We start from the raw sequence: 19,384 nt of genomic DNA, 5'->3' as shown, positions 1-19,384 counted from the left end.
AAGGAATTAATTTACTATTAGAAACGGATGAGTAAGAAGTACTCGTACTATTGCAGAAATGGTATTGGTGCTTAATAGGTATCAAAAACCATGAAAGTCTCCTGGACCTAAATTGTACACCAGTATTTATTTCAAAGCGATTGTAATAAAGCATAACAAACTCTTCCTGGACCTTGTTAAGTCCTTACCTAGAGCTAGTCTCCTAACTTAAAGATGTACACATTTCCTTGTGAAGGTGTACGTGAGGGCTCATTGGACTAATTATTCAGGGAGGGAGGTTGCCCTGTGATGTGAAATTGAGTAGATCCATAGACATAGACATCGGGGCAGAATTAGGCCATTCGGCTCATCGAATCTACTCTGTAAATCATGTCTGATCTAGTTATTAGATTTCAGAAGAATTAGTGATGTTATTGCTGAAGTGTGGATGATGCTGATTTTAGTTGTCTGCCAATGTGTAGTTTTGGACAATTGTTTAACAGGAAGAATGCAATTCTGATACGATAGTCACTATTTGATTCATTTGGGTGTTACTGGAAATAAAAGGGTGTAGAGAGTGCAGAGATAGTTCGAAGAGAGATAAGAGGTCTGAGGGCTTATTAAAACTAAGAAGATTACGCATTATTTGGTAAAAACATGTAACTGCAGATGCTGAGTTATAAAAAAGATGCAACGTCTCTCAAGAAGGGTCCCAACCTAACATTGCCTATCCATGTACTCCAGAGGTGCTGCCTGACTCGGTAGGCGGCGCGACTCTCGTCAGCAGCGGCCTCTGCAGCCCGTCTACGTTTTTATTATTTTTTGTCTATGTTTTTATGTAGTTTTTGTTATTTTTTGTTGGGGTGTGTGTGTGGGGGGGTGGGGGTGGGGTGGGAGGGAGGGGGTAACTTTTAATCTCTCCCTGCACGGGAGACCCGACCTTTTCTTTGTCGGGTCTCCGTTGTCGTTGGGGCTGCAACAAGGAGCGGCCTCCAACAGGAAAAGACCGGGGGCTCTGGTGCCGACGACTCACCTCACCGTCGTGGAGCTGGCCGAGTCCGGAGCGGGTGGAGCGGTGGTGGAGCGCTGCTGCTGCTGCGGCCCGACCTCCGGAGATTCAGAGGCTGCAACTGCGGGTCTGGCGGACGGCGGCGCCGGGAGCCCGCGGGTCCCTGGAGGGAGACCGCTTTTCAGGGCTCCCGCAACGCGACTTCTCCCGCCCGAGTTGCGGGGTCGAAGAGCTCCTGGAGCGGGGCCTTACAGCACCGCCCCGCGCGGCTTGGAATGGCCGCGGGACTCTGCGAGCGCACGCCGGGGGCTCCAACATCAAGACCCGGTGTGCGACCTTGCACCACCCGGCGTGGCTTTAATGGCCGCGAGACAATTGCCATCGCCAGCCGGGGGCTTTGACTTTGACTCTGACATCAGAGGGAGAGAGTGCAGTGGAGAGATAAGTTTTTTTGGCCTTCCATCACAGCGATGTGATGGATGTTCATGTAAATTATGTTGTGTTGTTGTGTCTTGGGTCTATTTGTTTGTAAGGTATGGCTGCAGAAACGTAATTTCGTTTGGACCTCAAGGGGTCCAAATGACAAATAAATTGAATCTTGAATCTTGAATCTTGATCTTGACTCACTGAGTTATTCCCATAGTCTTTTTTTAAAGCAGTTTTCAGCTAAGCAAATTCAAAGTTACAAGAGTCTCTATTTCAAATGCAATAGTCTTCCCTGCTGAATAGTTAAATGCCACTAAAAAGATACAGGTTTAATATTTTCATGAACAACAAAAGATATCAATCAAAGTGGAATTTGTTTATCCAATTTATGCTTAGAATGTGTGAATTTTGTGCTGTAAATGAGGAAGCAATCAGAGATCACAAATCCATAATAGGAAACAAGTTGAAAACCAATACAGAAGTGGGAGGCAAGAGAAGCTAAATAATTCCTATGGAACAATTCATCAGCACCCATTCATGAACATTAGAACATTGAACAGTGCAGCTTATGAGAAGGTCCTTTGGCCCACAATGTTTGTGCCGAACATGATGTCAAGTTAAAGTAATCTCCTCTGACTTCATGTAATCCTTATACCTCCATTCCCTGTATATCCATGTGCCCATATAAAAGCCTCTTAAATGCTACTATCGTTTTGGCTTCCAACGCTACCTCTGACAGAGGTCTCTGAAGGACCCCTACCACCCCAGCAATGGACTGACAGATCTCTGAAGGACCCCTACCACTCCAACAACGGAGGTGCTTGCTACAGTCAGGCAAGCACTTCCGCTGTCGTGCTGCGAAAACATAGAGGATGAGATGGAGTTTCTTGCCACAGGCCATCAGGGCTGTGAACTCTGATCTCACCGGGGAGTCAGTACTGTTGTGTCTTTATTTTAAATGTAAATACTGGTTTCTGTTCTGTTCTGTTGTTCTGTTGATTTTGCACAATCCCACAGGCATTGCCACTTTCATTTCACCGTACATCTTGTATGTGTATGTGACAAATAAAGTTGACTTGACTTGATGGAGCATTCCAGGTATTTACCACTCTCGATATAAAATACGCCTTGCATATCTCCTTTAAACATTCTCCCTCTGCCCTAAAAACTATGCCCTCTGGTGTTTGACATTTCTATCCTGGGAGAAAGGTGCTGGCTGTCAACCCTATTTATGCCTTTCATAATTATATATATTTCTATCAATCTCCTCTCAACCTCTGACAAGCAGGAATGAAGATTACAAAATGTGGTGGATACTGCCTGGTCCATCACGGGTACAGACCTCCCCTGCATCGAAGGGATCTACAGGAGGTGCTGCCTCAAAAAGGCAGCCAACATCATCAAAGACCCACACCACCTTAGCCACACTCTCATTTCACTCCTGCTATCGGAAGAAGGTTATAGGGGTCTAAAAATAATGATCTCCAGGTTTAGGAACAGCTTCTTCCAAAGATCCATCAAGTTATTAACACTGAAAACACCAACTGAATTTAGAAATATGAACTGTGTTGGTTGCAAAGGGACTTCGGGTTTTTGTTTTGTTTTGTTCTAACATTGATTATATTGAATTAATTTTTTGTTTGGTTTTATTATGTCATTGATTGAGTACTGTGCTTGCAGTCCTGTTATGCTGCTGAGAGTAAAAATGTCATTGTTATGTTTCACTACATATGAAAATTAAGCATGCATTTAATTTACAGCTACGTCAATACCCAGTGCAACAACTGAATCAAACACAACAGCAACAGAACCAACGGCCAATGCAAGCGAATCAACCACAGCAACAACAGAATCAATGTCCAGTCCAACACCTAACTCAAACACAGAAACAGTTGTCACAGCATCCAGTACTCTAATTGATTCATTAACAGGAACAACTGAATCGGCAACAAGTGACACCACGGTATCAATAACGGGATTGTCTGAATCAACATTCAGTGCAGTGACAGAATCCAACGCTGGAACAGCTACATCAACATTGAGTGGAGCAAATGAATCGAACACAGCAACAGGTGAACCAACATCCAGTACAGCAACAGGACCCAACACGGTTACAGCTCAATCAACATTGAGTACATCAACTGAATCAGCCACACAAACAACTGAATCTGCAATCAGTGGAGCAACCGATACAAGCACAGGACTGGCTGAGTCAACATTCAGTGCAACAACAGAATCAATGTCCAGTTTATCAACGGAATTTATATCTAGTGCAGCAACTGAATCCATCTCCAGTGCTGCAACTGAATCAATGTCCAGTGCAGCAACTGAAACTACCTCCCGTGCAGCAACTGAATCAATATCAAGTGCAGCAACTGAGTCCATCTCCAGTGCAGAAACTGAATCTATACCTAGTGCAGAAACTGAATCTATCTCCAGTGCAGCAACTGAATCTATATCCAGTGCAGCAATTGAATCTATATCCAGTGCAACAACTGAATCTATCTCCAGTGCTACAGCTGAATCCATAACCAGTGCAACAACTGAGTCCCTAGCCAATCCAACAACAGAATCAATATCCAGTGCATCAACTGAATTGATGTCCAGTGCAACAGCTGAATTTATGTCAAGTGCGATGACAGAAACATTATCCAGTGCAACAAGTGAATCAAGCCCTGTGACGGCTGATGCAGCATCCAGTCCAACAAGTGAAACAAACACGGAAACAGCAACAGCCGCAACCAGTGCAGCAACTGAATCGATAACAGGAACAGCTGAATCCACATCCAGTGCAATGACTGAATCAAACACAGGGACTGGATTTGCAACCAGTGCTACAACAGAATCGAACACTGGAACAACTGATTCCCCATTGAGTGCAGCAACAGAATCAAACACTGAAATGACAAACAGTACAACAACAGAACCTGACACAGGAACAACAGAATCAACAGCAAATACAATGACTGAATCAAACACAGTAACAACTGAACTAACATCCAGTGCAACACCAGGAGCCAACACAGAAACAGCTCAATCAACATTGAGTACATCAGCTGAATCAGACACACAAGCAAATGAATCTACAACAAGTGAAACAACAAAGTCCAACACAGGACAGGCTGAGTCTACATCCAGTGCAACAAGTCAATCAAACACTGCAACAACAGAACTAACAACAGAGGCAACGTCAGAAACAAACACTGGAACAATTACATCCACATCCAGTGTGACAAGTGATTCAAACACAGCAACAACAGATTCAATATCCAATACAGCAACACAACCAACATTCAGTGTGACAACAGAACCCGACACAGCAACAACAGAATTGACAACCAGTACAACAACTGAATCAAACACAGGAACAGGTGAAACAACATCCAGTGCGACAACTGAAACCAACACGGGAACAACTGTATCAATGTATCCAACAAATCTATCAAACACAGCAACAACTCAATCAGTTTCCAGTAGCACTACTGCATTAAACACAGCAACAGGTGAATTGACAAACAGTATGACAACAGAACCCAACACTGCAACAACAGAATCAACAACTGGTACAACAGCTGAATCAAACACAGGAACAAGTGAACCAACATCCAGTGCAACAGCTGAAACCAATGCAGGAACATCTGAATTGATATCCAGTGGAACAACAGAATTAATACCCAGTGCAACATCAGAATTAACATCCAGTGTAACGAATGCATTAAACACAGAAACAGCTGAATCGACAAACAGTGAGACAACAGAACGCAACACAGCAACAACAGAATCAATTTCCATTTCAACTGCTGCGTCAAACACAGAAATATTGGAATCAACATCCAGTGCAACAAGTGAAATAAAAACTGTGACAACACAACTAACAACAAGGGCAACTTCCGAAACAAACACTGGAAACATTACATCAACATCCAGTGTGACAACGGAATCCAGCACAGTAACAAATGAATCAACATCTAGTGCAGCAACAGAGTATGCATCCGGTGCAACAATAGAAACAATCACAGGTACATCACAATCACCATCCAGTGCAACAAGTGAATCAGACACGGCGACAACACAATTAACAACAAGCGTAACTTCTAAAGTAAACACTGGAACAGCTGAATCGACAAACAGTGCGACAACAGAACCCAACACAGCAACAACCGGTAAGACAGAATCAAACACAGGAACAGATGAATCAACATCCAGTGCAACTGCTGAAACCAATGCAGGAACAACCAAATTGGTATCCAGTGGAACGACAGAATCAATGCCCAGTGCAACACCAGAATTAACATCCAGTGTAACGATTGCATTAAACACAGAAACAGCTGAAACGACAAACACTGAGACAACAGAACCCAACACAGCAACAACAGAATCAATTTCCAGTTCAACTGCTGCGTCTAACACAGAAATATTGGAATCAACATCCAGTGGAACAAGTGAATCAAACACTGAGACAACACAGCTAACAACAAGGGCAACTCCTGAAATAAACACTGGAACAGTTACATCAACATCCAATGCAACAACTGAATCAAATACAGTAACAACTGAATCAAATTCTAATGCAACTATAGCATTAAACACAGTAACAGCTGAATCGACAAACAGTGTGACAGCGGAACCCAACACAGGAACAGCATCGACAACCGGTACAACAACTGAATCAAACACAGGAACAGGCGAACCAACATCCAGTGCAACAGTTGAAACCAGTACAGGAATATTGGAATCAGCATCCAGTGCAACTGCTGTATCAAACACTGCAACAACAGAACTATTACCAAGGGCAACTTCTGAAACAAACACAGGAACAGCTACATCAACATCCAGAGTGACAACTGAATCAATATCCAGTGCAATTACAGCTTTAACTACAGGAACAGCTGAATCGACAGTCAGTGCGACAACAGAACCCAACACGGCAACAACAGAATCGACGACCAGTGCAACAGCTGAAACCAACACGGGAACAACTGTATCAATATCTGGTACAACATCTGAATCAAACACAGGAGCAACTGAATCAACATCCAGTGCGACAAGTGAATCAAACACTGCAACAGCAGAACTAACAACAGAGGCAACTTCAGAAACAAACACTGGAACAGTTACATCCACATCCAGTGTGACAAGTGATTCAAACACAGCTACAACAGATTCAATATCCAATACAGCAACACAACCAACATTCAGTGTGACAACAGAACCCGACACAGCAACAACAGAATTGACAACCAGTACAACAACTGAATCAAACACAGGAACAGGTGAAACAACATCCAGTGCGACAACTGAAACCAACACGGGAACAACTGCATCAATGTCCAGCCCAACAATTCAATCAAACACAGCAACAACTCAATCAGTTTCCAGTGACACTACTGCATTAAACACAGCAACAGGTGAATTGACAAACAGTATGACAACAGAACCCAACACTGCAACAACAGAATCAACAACTGGTACAACAGCTGAATCAAACACAGGAACAAGTGAACCAACATCCAGTGCAACAGCTGAAACCAATGCAGGAACATCTGAATTGATATCCAGTGGAACAACAGAATCAATACCCAGCGCAACATCAGAATTAACATCCAGTGTAACAAATGCATTAAACACAGAAACAGCTGAATCGACAAACAGTGAGACAACAGAACCCAACACAGCGACAACAGAATCAATTTCCAGTTCAACTGCTGCGTCAAACACAGAAATATTGGAATCAACATCCAGTGCAACAAGTGAAATAAACACTGTGACGACACAACTAACAACAAGGGCAACTTCCGAAACAAACACTGGAAACATTACATCAACATCCAGTGTGACAACGGAATCCAGCACAGCAACAAATGAATCAACATCTAGTGCAGCAACAGAGTATGCATCCAGTGCAACAATAGAAACAATCACAGGCTCATCACAATCACCATCCAGTGCAACAAGTGAATCAGACACAGCGACAACACAATTAACAACAAGGGCAACTTCCGAAACAAACACTGGAAACATTACATCAACATCCAGTGTGACAACGGAATCCAGCACAGTAACAAATGAATCAACATCTAGTGCAGCAACAGAGTATGCATCCGGTGCAACAATAGAAACAATCACAGGTACATCACAATCACCATCCAGTGCAACAAGTGAATCAGACACGGCGACAACACAATTAACAACAAGCGTAACTTCTAAAGTAAACACTGGAACAGCTGAATCGACAAACAGTGCGACAACAGAACCCAACACAGCAACAACCGGTAAGACAGAATCAAACACAGGAACAGATGAATCAACATCCAGTGCAACTGCTGAAACCAATGCAGGAACAACCAAATTGGTATCCAGTGGAACGACAGAATCAATGCCCAGTGCAACACCAGAATTAACATCCAGTGTAACGATTGCATTAAACACAGAAACAGCTGAAACGACAAACACTGAGACAACAGAACCCAACACAGCAACAACAGAATCAATTTCCAGTTCAACTGCTGCGTCTAACACAGAAATATTGGAATCAACATCCAGTGGAACAAGTGAATCAAACACTGAGACAACACAACTATCAACAATGGCAACTTCTGAAATAAACACTGGGACAGTTACATCAACATCCAATGCAACAACTGAATCAAATACAGTAACAACTGAATCAAATTCTAATGCAACTACAGCATTAAACACAGTAACAGCTGAATCGACAAACAGTGTGCCAGCGGAACCCAACACAGGAACAGCATCGACAACCGGTACAACAACTGAATCAAACACAGGAACAGGCGAACCAACATCCAGTGCAACAGTTGAAACCAGTACAGGAATATTGGAATCAGCATCCAGTGCAACTGCTGTATCAAACACTGCAACAACAGAACTAACACCCAGGGCAACTTCTGAAACAAACACAGGAACAGCTACATCAACATCCAGAGTGACAACTGAATCAATATCCAGTGCAATTACAGCTTTAATTACAGGAACAGCTGCATCGACAGTCAGTGCGACAACAGAACCCAACACAGCAACAACAGAATCGACGACTGGTACAACGACTGAATCCAACACAGGAACAGGTGAACCAACATCCAGTGCAACAGCTGAAACCGACACGGGAACAACTGTATCAATATCTGGTACAACATCCGAATCAAACACAGGAGCAACTGAATCAACATCCAGTGCGACAAGTGAATCAAACACTGCAACAACAGAACTAACAACAGAGGCAACTTCAGAAACAAACACTGGAACAGTTACATCCACATCCAGTGTGACAAGTGATTCAAACACAGCTACAACAGATTCAATATCCAATACAGCAACACAAACAACATTCAGTGTGACAACAGAACCCGACACAGCAACAACAGAATTGACAACCAGTACAACAACTGAATCAAACACAGGAACAGGTGAAACAACATCCAGTGCGACAACTGAAACCAACACGGGAACAACTGCATCAATGTCCAGCCCAACAATTCAATCAAACACAGCAACAACTCAATCAGTTTCCAGTAGCACTACTGCATTAAACACAGCAACAGGTGAATTGACAAACAGTATGACAACAGAACCCAACACTGCAACAACAGAATCAACAACTGGTACAACAGCTGAATCAAACACAGGAACAAGTGAACCAACATCCAGTGCAACAGCTGAAACCAATGCAGGAACATCTGAATTGATATCCAGTGGAACAACAGAATCAATACCCAGCGCAACATCAGAATTAACATCCAGTGTAACAAATGCATTAAACACAGAAACAGCTGAATCGACAAACAGTGAGACAACAGAACCCAACACAGCAACAACAGAATCAATTTCCAGTTCAACTGCTGCGTCAAACACAGAAATATTGGAATCAACATCCAGTGCAACAAGTGAAATAAACACTGTGACGACACAACTAACAACAAGGGCAATTTCCGAAACAAACACTGGAAACATTACATCAACATCCAGTGTGACAACGGAATCCAGCACAGCAACAAATGAATCAACATCTAGTGCAGCAACAGAGTATGCATCCAGTGCAACAATAGAAACAATCACAGGCTCATCACAATCACCATCCAGTGCAACAAGTGAATCAGACACAGCGACAACACAATTAACAACAAGGGCAACTTCCGAAACAAACACTGGAAACATTACATCAACATCCAGTGTGACAACGGAATCCAGCACAGTAACAAATGAATCAACATCTAGTGCAGCAACAGAGTATGCATCCGGTGCAACAATAGAAACAATCACAGACTCATCACAATCACCATCCAGTGCAACAAGTGAATCAGACACAGCGACAACACAATTAACAACAAGCGTAACTTCTAAAGTAAACACTGGAACAGCTGAATCGACAAACAGTGCGACAACAGAACCAAACACAGCAACAACCGGTACGACAGAATCAAACACAGGAACAGATGAATCAACATCCAGTGCAACTGCTGAAACCAATGCAGGAACAACCAAATTGGTATCCAGTGGAACAACGGAATCAATGCCCAGTGCAACACCAGAATTAACATCCAGTGTAACAACTGCATTAAACACAGAAACAGCTGAAACGACAAACACTGAGACAACAGAACCCAACACAGCAACAACAGAATCAATTTCCAGTTCAACTGCTGCGTCTAACACAGAAATATTGGAATCAACATCCAGTGGAACAAGTGAATCAAACACTGAGACAACACAACTATCAACAATGGCAACTTCTGAAATAAACACTGGGACAGTTACATCAACATCCAATGCAACAACTGAATCAAATACAGTAACAACTGAATCAAATTCTAATGCAACTACAGCATTAAACACAGTAACAGCTGAATCGACAAACAGTGTGCCAGCGGAACCCAACACAGGAACAGCATCGACAACCGGTACAACAACTGAATCAAACACAGGAACAGGCGAACCAACATCCAGTGCAACAGTTGAAACCAGTACAGGAATATTGGAATCAGCATCCAGTGCAACTGCTGTATCAAACACTGCAACAACAGAACTAACACCAAGGGCAACTTCTGAAACAAACACAGGAACAGCTACATCAACATCCAGAGTGACAACTGAATCAATATCCAGTGCAATTACAGCTTTAATTACAGGAACAGCTGCATCGACAGTCAGTGCGACAACAGAACCCAACACAGCAACAACAGAATCGACGACTGGTACAACGACTGAATCCAACACAGGAACAGGTGAACCAACATCCAGTGCAACAGCTGAAACCAACACGGGAACAACTGTATCAATATCTGGTACAACATCTGAATCAAACACAGGAGCAACTGAATCAACATCCAGTGCGACAAGTGAATCAAACACTGCAACAACAGAACTAACAACAGAGGCAACTTCAGAAACAAACACTGGAACAGTTACATCCACATCCAGTGTGACAAGTGATTCAAACACAGCTACAACAGATTCAATATCCAATACAGCAACACAAACAACATTCAGTGTGACAACAGAACCCGACACAGCAACAACAGAATTGACAACCAGTACAACAACTGAATCAAACACAGGAACAGGTGAAACAACATCCAGTGCGACAACTGAAACCAACACGGGAACAACTGCATCAATGTCCAGCCCAACAATTCAATCAAACACAGCAACAACTCAATCAGTTTCCAGTGACACTACTGCATTAAACACAGCAACAGGTGAATTGACAAACAGTATGACAACAGAACCCAACACTGCAACAACAGAATCAACAACTGGTACAACAGCTGAATCAAACACAGGAACAAGTGAACCAACATCCAGTGCAACAGCTGAAACCAATGCAGGAACATCTGAATTGATATCCAGTGGAACAACAGAATCAATACCCAGCGCAACATCAGAATTAACATCCAGTGTAACGAATGCATTGAACACAGAAACAGCTGAATCGACAAACAGTGAGACAACAGAACCCAACACAGTGACAACAGAATCAATTTCCAGTTCAACTGCTGCGTCAAACACAGAAATATTGGAATCAACATCCAGTGCAACAAGTGAAATAAACACTGTGACGACACAACTAACAACAAGGGCAACTTCCGAAACAAACACTGGAAACATTACATCAACATCCAGTGTGACAACGGAATCCAGCACAGTAACAAATGAATCAACATCTAGTGCAGCAACAGAGTATGCATCCAGTGCAACAATAGAAACAATCACAGGCTCATCACAATCACCATCCAGTGCAACAAGTGTAACGAATGCATTAACCACAGAAACAGCTGAATCGACAAACAGTGCGACAACAGAACCCAACACAGCAACAACCGGTACGACAGAATCAAACACAGGAACAGATGAATCAACATCCAGTGCAACTGCTGAAACCAATGCAGCAACAACCAAATTGGTATCCAGTGGAACAACAGAATCAATGCCCAGTGCAACAGCAGAATCAACATCCAGTGCAACGACTGCATTAAACACAGAAACAGCTGAAACGACAAACACTGAGACAACAGAACCCAACACAGCAACAACAGAATCAATTTCCAGTTCAACTGCTGCGTCTAACACAGAAATATTGGAATCAACATCCAGTGGAACAAGTGAATCAAACACTGAGACAACACAACTTACAACAAGGGCAACTTCTGAAACAAACTGGGCAACAGTTACATCAACATCCAATGCAGCAACTGAATCAAATACAGTAACAACTGAATCAAATTCTAATGCAACTACTGCATTAAACACAGCAACAGGTGAATTGACAAACAGTATGACAACAGAACACATCACTGCAACTTCAGAATCAACAACTGGCACAACAGCCAAATCAAACACAGGAACAGGTGAACCAACGTCCAGTGCAACTGTTGGAACCAATGCAGGAACAACTGAGTCGATATCCAGTGGAACAACAGAATCAATACCCAGTGCAACACCAGAATCATCATCCAGTGCAACGACTGCATTAAACACAGTAACAGCTGAATCGACAAACAGTGTGCCAGTGGAACCCAACACAGGAACAGCATCGACAACTGGTACAACAACTGAATCAAACACAGGAACAGGCGAACCAATATCCAGTGCAACAGTTGAAACCAATACGGGAATATTGGAATCCACATCCAGTGCAACAAGTGAATCAAACACTGCAACAACAGAACTAACACCAAGGGCAACTTCTGAAACAAACACAGGAACAGCTACATCAACATCCAGAGTGACAACTGAATCAATATCCAGTGCAATTACAGCTTTAATTACAGGAACAGCTGCATCGACAGTCAGTGCGACAACAGAACCCAACACAGCAACAACAGAATCGACGACCGGTACAACGACTGAATCCAACACAGGAACAGGTGAACCAACATCCAGTGCAACAGCTGAAACCAACACGGGAACAACTGTATCAATATCTGGTACAACATCTGAATCAAGCACAGGGGCAACTGAATCAACATCCAGTGCGACAAGTGAATCAAACACTGCAACAACAGAACTAACAACAGAGGCAACTTCAGAAACAAACACTGGAACAGTTACATCCACATCCAGTGTAACAAGTGATTCAAACACAGCTACAACAGATTCAATATCCAATACAGCAACACAACCAACATTCAGTGTGACAACAGAACCCGACACAGCAACAACAGAATTGACAACCAGTACAACAACTGAATCAAACACAGGAACAGGTGAACCAACATCCAGTGCAACAGTTGAAAACAGTACAAGAATATTGGAATCAGCATCCAGTGCAACTGCTGTATCAAACACTGCAACAACAGAACTAACACCAAGGGCAACTTCTGAAACAAACACAGGAACAGCTACATCAACATCCAGAGTGACAACTGAATCAGTATCCAGTGCAATTACAGCTTTAATTACAGGAACAGCTGCATCGACAGTCAGTGCGACAACAGAACCCAACACTGCAACAACAGAATCGACGACCGGTACAACATCTGAATCAAACACAGGAGCAACTGAATCAACATCCAATGCGACAAGTGAATCAAACACTGCAACAACAGAACTAACAACAGGGGCAACTTCAGAAACAAACACTGGAACAGTTACATCCACATCCAGTGTGACAAGTGATTCAAACACAGCTACAACAGATTCAATATCCAATACAGCAACACAACCAACATTCAGTGTGACAACAGAACCCGACACAGCAACAACAGAATTGACAACCAGTACAACAACTGAATCAAATACAGGAACAGGTGAAACAACATCCAGTGCGACAACTGAAACCAACACGGGAACAACTGTATCAATGTCCAGCCCAACAATTCAATCAAACACAGCAACAACTCAATCAGATTCCAGTAGCACTTCTGCATTAAACACAGCAACAGGTGAATTGACAAACAGTATGACAACAGAACCCAACACTGCAACAACAGAATCAACAACTGGTACAACAGCTGAATCAAACACAGGAACAAGTGAACCAACATCCAGTGCAACAGCTGAAACCAATGCAGGAACATCTGAATTGATATCCAGTGGAACAAAAGTATCAATACCCAGCGCAACATCAGAATTAACATCCAGTGTAACGAATGCATTAACCACAGAAACAGCTGAATCGACAAACAGTGCGACAACAGAACCCAACACAGCAACAACCGGTACGACAGAATCAAACACAGGAACAGATGAATCAACATCCAGTGCAACTGCTGAAACCAATGCAGCAACAACCAAATTGGTATCCAGTGGAACAACAGAATCAATGCCCAGTGCAACAGCAGAATCAACATCCAGTGCAACGACTGCATTAAACACAGAAACAGCTGAAACGACAAACACTGAGACAACAGAACCCAACACAGCAACAACAGAATCAATTTCCAGTTCAACTGCTGCGTCTAACACAGAAATATTGGAATCAACATCCAGTGGAACAAGTGAATCAAACACTGAGACAACACAACTTACAACAAGGGCAACTTCTGAAACAAACACTGGTACAGTTACATCAACATCCAATGCAGCAACTGAATCAAATACAGTAACAACTGAATCAAATTCTAATGCAACTACTGCATTAAACACAGCAACAGGTGAATTGACAAACAGTATGACAACAGAACACATCACTGCAACTTCAGAATCAACAACTGGCACAACAGCCAAATCAAACACAGGAACAGGTGAACCAACGTCCAGTGCAACTGTTGAAACCAATGCAGGAACAACTGAGTCGATATCCAGTGGAACAACAGAATCAATACCCAGTGCAACACCAGAATCATCATCCAGTGCAACGACTGCATTAAACACAGTAACAGCTGAATCGACAAACAGTGTGCCAGTGGAACCCAACACAGGAACAGCATCGACAACTGGTACAACAACTGAATCAAACACAGGAACAGGCGAACCAATATCCAGTGCAACAGTTGAAACCAATACGGGAATATTGGAATCCACATCCAGTGCAACAAGTGAATCAAACACTGCAACAACAGAACTAACACCAAGGGCAACTTCTGAAACAAACACAGGAACAGCTACATCAACATCCAGAGTGACAACTGAATCAATATCCAGTGCAATTACAGCTTTAATTACAGGAACAGCTGCATCGACAGCCAGTGCGACAACAGAACCCAACACAGCAACAACAGAATCGACGACCGGTACAACGACTGAATCCAACACAGGAACAGGTGAACCAACATCCAGTGCAACAGCTGAAACCGACACGGGAACAACTGTGTCAATATCTGGTACAACATCTGAATCAAGCACAGGGGCAACTGAATCAACATCCAGTGCGACAAGTGAATCAAACACTGCAACAACAGAACTAACAACAGAGGCAACTTCAGAAACAAACACTGGAACAGTTACATCCACATCCAGTGTAACAAGTGATTCAAACACAGCTACAACAGATTCAATATCCAATACAGCAACACAACCAACATTCAGTGTGACAACAGAACCCGACACAGCAACAACAGAATTGACAACCAGTACAACAACTGAATCAAACACAGGAACAGGTGAAACAACATCCAGTACGACAACTGAAACCAACACGGGAACAACTGTATCAATGTCCAGCCCAACAATTCAATCAAACACAGCAACAACCGAACCAACTCCAAGGGCAACATCTGAAACAAACACTGGAACAGCTGAGTCAACAAACAGTGCGACAACAGAACCCATCACAGCAACAACAGAATCGGCGACCAGTTCAACAACTGAATCAAACACAGGAGCAACTGAATCAGCATCCAGTGCAACAAGTGAATCAAACACTGCAACAACAGAACTAACAACAAAGGCAACTTCTGAAACAAACACTGGAACAGTTACTTCCACATCCAGTGTGACAATGGGTTCAAACACAGCACCAACAGATACAATATCCAATACTGCAACACAACCAACATTCAATGTGACAACTGAAACAATATCCAGTGCAATTACAGCTTTAAACACAGGAACAGCTGCATCGACAGTCAGTGCGACAACAGAAACCAACACAGCAACAACAGAATCGACGACTGGTATAACGACTGAATCAAACACTGGAACAGGTGAACCAACATCCAGTGCAACAACTGAAACCAACACGGGAACAACTGTATCAATGTCCAGCCCAACAATTCTATCAAACACAGCAACAACTCAATCATTTTCCAGTGGCACTACTGCATTAAACACAGCAACAGGTGACTTGACAAACAGTATGACAACAGAACACATCACTGCAACTTCAGAATCAACAACTGGCACAACAGCCGAATCAAACACAGGAACAGGTGAACCAACGTCCAGTGCAACTGTTGAAACCAATGCAGGAACAACTGAGTCGATATCCAGTGAAACAACAGAATCAATACCCAGTGCAACACCAGAATCACCATCCAGTGCAACGACTGCATTAAACACAGTAACAGCTGAATCGACAAACAGTGTGACAGCGGAACCCAACACAGGAACAGCTTCGACAACCGGTACAACAACTGAATCAAACACAGGAACAGGCGAACCTATATCCAGTGCAACAGTTGAAACCAATACGGGAATATCGGAATCCACATCCAGTGCAACAAGTGAATCAAACACTGCAACAACAGAACTAACACCAAGGGCAACTTCTGAAACAAACACTGAAACAGTCACATCAACATCCAATACAACAACTGAATCAAATACAGTAACAACTGAATCAATTTCCAGTGCAACGACAGCATTAAACATAGTAACAGGTGAATCGACAAACAGTGTGACAACAGAACCCAATACAGAAACAGCATTGACAACTGTTACAATTACTGAATCAAACACAGGAACAGGAGAACCAATATCCAGTGCAACAGTTGAAACCAATACAGGAAATTCAAAATCAACATCCAGTGCAACAAGTAAATCATACACTGCAACAACAGAACTAACAACAAAGGCAACTTCTGAAACAAACACTGGAACTGTTGCATCCACATCCAGTGTGACAACAAATTCAAGCACAGCAACAACAGATTCTATGTCCAATACAGCAACAAGATCAACAAACAGTGTGGCAACTGAACCAAACACAGGAACAGGTGAACCAACGTCCAGTGTCACCACAGAAACCAATGCGGGAACAACCAAATTGATATCCAGTGGAACAACAGAATCAATACCCAGTGCAACAGCAGAATCAACGCCCAGTGTAACTACTGCATTAAACACAGAAACAGCTGATGCCACAAACAATGTGACACCAGAATTGAATACAGCAACAACAGAATCGATTTCCAGATCAACTGCTGCATCAAACACAGAAAGATTGGAGTCAACATCCAGTGCAACAAGTGAATTAAAACCTGCAACAACTGAACTAACAACAAGGGCAACATCGGAAAAAAACACTGGAACAGCTACATCCACATCCAGTGTGACAACGGAATTCAGTACAGTAACAAATGAATCAACTGCTAGTGCAGCAACGAAAACTGCATCCAATGCAACAACAGAATCAACATCCAGTGCAACTACTGCATTAAACACAGGAACAGGTGCATCGACAAACAGTGCGACAACAGAATCCAACACAGCAACAACAAAATTAACAATGGCTACAGCTACTGAAGCAAACACAGGAACATCAGAATCAACATCAGGTACAACAAGTGAATCAAACACTGCAACAAGAGAACTGACAACAAGGGCAACTTCTGACACAAACACTGGAACAGTTACATCAACATCCAGTGTGACAACTGAATCAAGCACAGCAACAACAGAATCCGCATTCAGTGCAATGACTGAATCAAACACAGGATCAACTGAATTGGCTACCAGTGAAACAACAAAATCAAATGCAGGGACAGTTGAACTAACATCCAGTGCAACTACCAACACTGGAACAGCTGAAGTAATACCCACTGAATCAACCAGAGAAACAGCTACATCCAAACTGAGTGCAACAACTGAATCAGTAACAGGAACAGTTGAATCAACGTCCAGTGCAATAAGTGAAATAAACACTGCAATAACTGAATCAATATCCAGTATAACTATGGAATTAAACACAGGAACAGCTATATCAATTTCCAGTACCACAACTAAATCCAACACTGGGGCAGCTCAATCAACAGTGATACCAGTAACTGAATCAAATACAGGAACGACTGTAGCAACATCCAGTGCAACATCTGAATCAAACACAGGAACAGGTCAATCATCGATTAACTCAAGCACTGGAACAACAGAATCAACATCCAGTGCAAGTACTGAAGCAAGCACAGCAACGGATGTGCCAATATCCAGTGCTACTACAAAACCCAACACAGGGGCAGCTGAATCGACACCCAGTGCAACGAGTGAATCAAACACAGTGACAGTTGCATTGACATCCAGCGTGACAACTGAAACGAACACAGAAACATCAGAATCCACATCCATTGCGACAGTCCAGTCAAACACAGAAACAACTGTAGCAAACTCCAGTGCAACAACTGAATCAAGCATTGGAACAGCGGTATCATCATCCGGTGCAACGACTGAATCAATTGCAGGAACAACCACTAGTCCTACAACAACTATCCTCTCCAGCATGAGCAGTTCTACAGCAAATACCAGCACCATCAGTCCCACAGCCACCAGCATCAACAGTCCTACTACAACCACCAGTACCATCAGTCCGACAACCCTCGCCAGTACCACCAATCCTACAACCGCCAGAATTATCAGTCCTACAATGAACACCAGCATCAGTAATAATACAACAACCACCGTCACCAACAGTTCTACCACAACCAACGTCACTAGCAGTCCGACAGCCACCTCCATCATCAGCAGTCCTACAACAATCACTAGTGTCACCAGTACTGCAGCAACCACCAGCACCACTAGTCCTACAACAACTATCATCATCAACACCACCAGTCCCACTACAAACACCAGTACTATGAGTACCATAACTACCACCAGTACCACTGGTCCTACAACCACCACCATGAGCAGTCCCACAACAACCACCACCACCACCACCACCAGTCTGACACAGATGACTGGTACCACCAGTGTTGCAGCAGCTACCATGACCACCAATCCTACAACGATCACTAGTACCATCAGTACTACAGCAGTGACCACTGCTCCCAACTCTGCAACATTCACCACCAGTCCGGCAATGATGACTAATACCGCCAATACTACAGCAGTGACCACTGCTCTCAACTCTGCACCATTCACCACCAGTCCGGCAATGATCACTAATACCACCAATACTACAGCAGTGACCACTATTACCAGCCCTACAACATCCTCCACCAGTCCTCCAACAATCACTAGCACCACCAGCACTACAGCAGCCACCACTACCACCACTACCACCAGACCGACAACAACAACCACAACCACTGCTCCCACCACCACAAACAGTGCTAGTATATGCGGTAAGTTGCTTGATTC

General features: G+C 43.1%; 1 protein-coding gene across 1 annotated transcript in view; it reads left to right on the top strand.

The window, feature by feature from the left end:
* LOC129702489 (pneumococcal serine-rich repeat protein-like) overlaps positions 1-19,384 on the top strand; it is a 56,219-nt gene that overhangs the window by 18,050 nt on the left and 18,785 nt on the right. The window contains exon 7 of the mRNA XM_055644215.1: positions 3,175-19,368. Within this exon, the coding sequence (XP_055500190.1) occupies positions 3,175-19,368 (16,194 nt within the window). The remainder of the gene's footprint in view (positions 1-3,174; positions 19,369-19,384) is intronic.

The sequence above is a fragment of the Leucoraja erinacea genome, chromosome 13 (assembly GCF_028641065.1).
Source record: "Leucoraja erinacea ecotype New England chromosome 13, Leri_hhj_1, whole genome shotgun sequence".
NCBI lineage: Eukaryota > Metazoa > Chordata > Chondrichthyes > Rajiformes > Rajidae > Leucoraja > Leucoraja erinaceus.
Note: the sequence above shows the minus strand (reverse complement) of the source record. Positions and strands in the feature narration are given on the sequence as shown.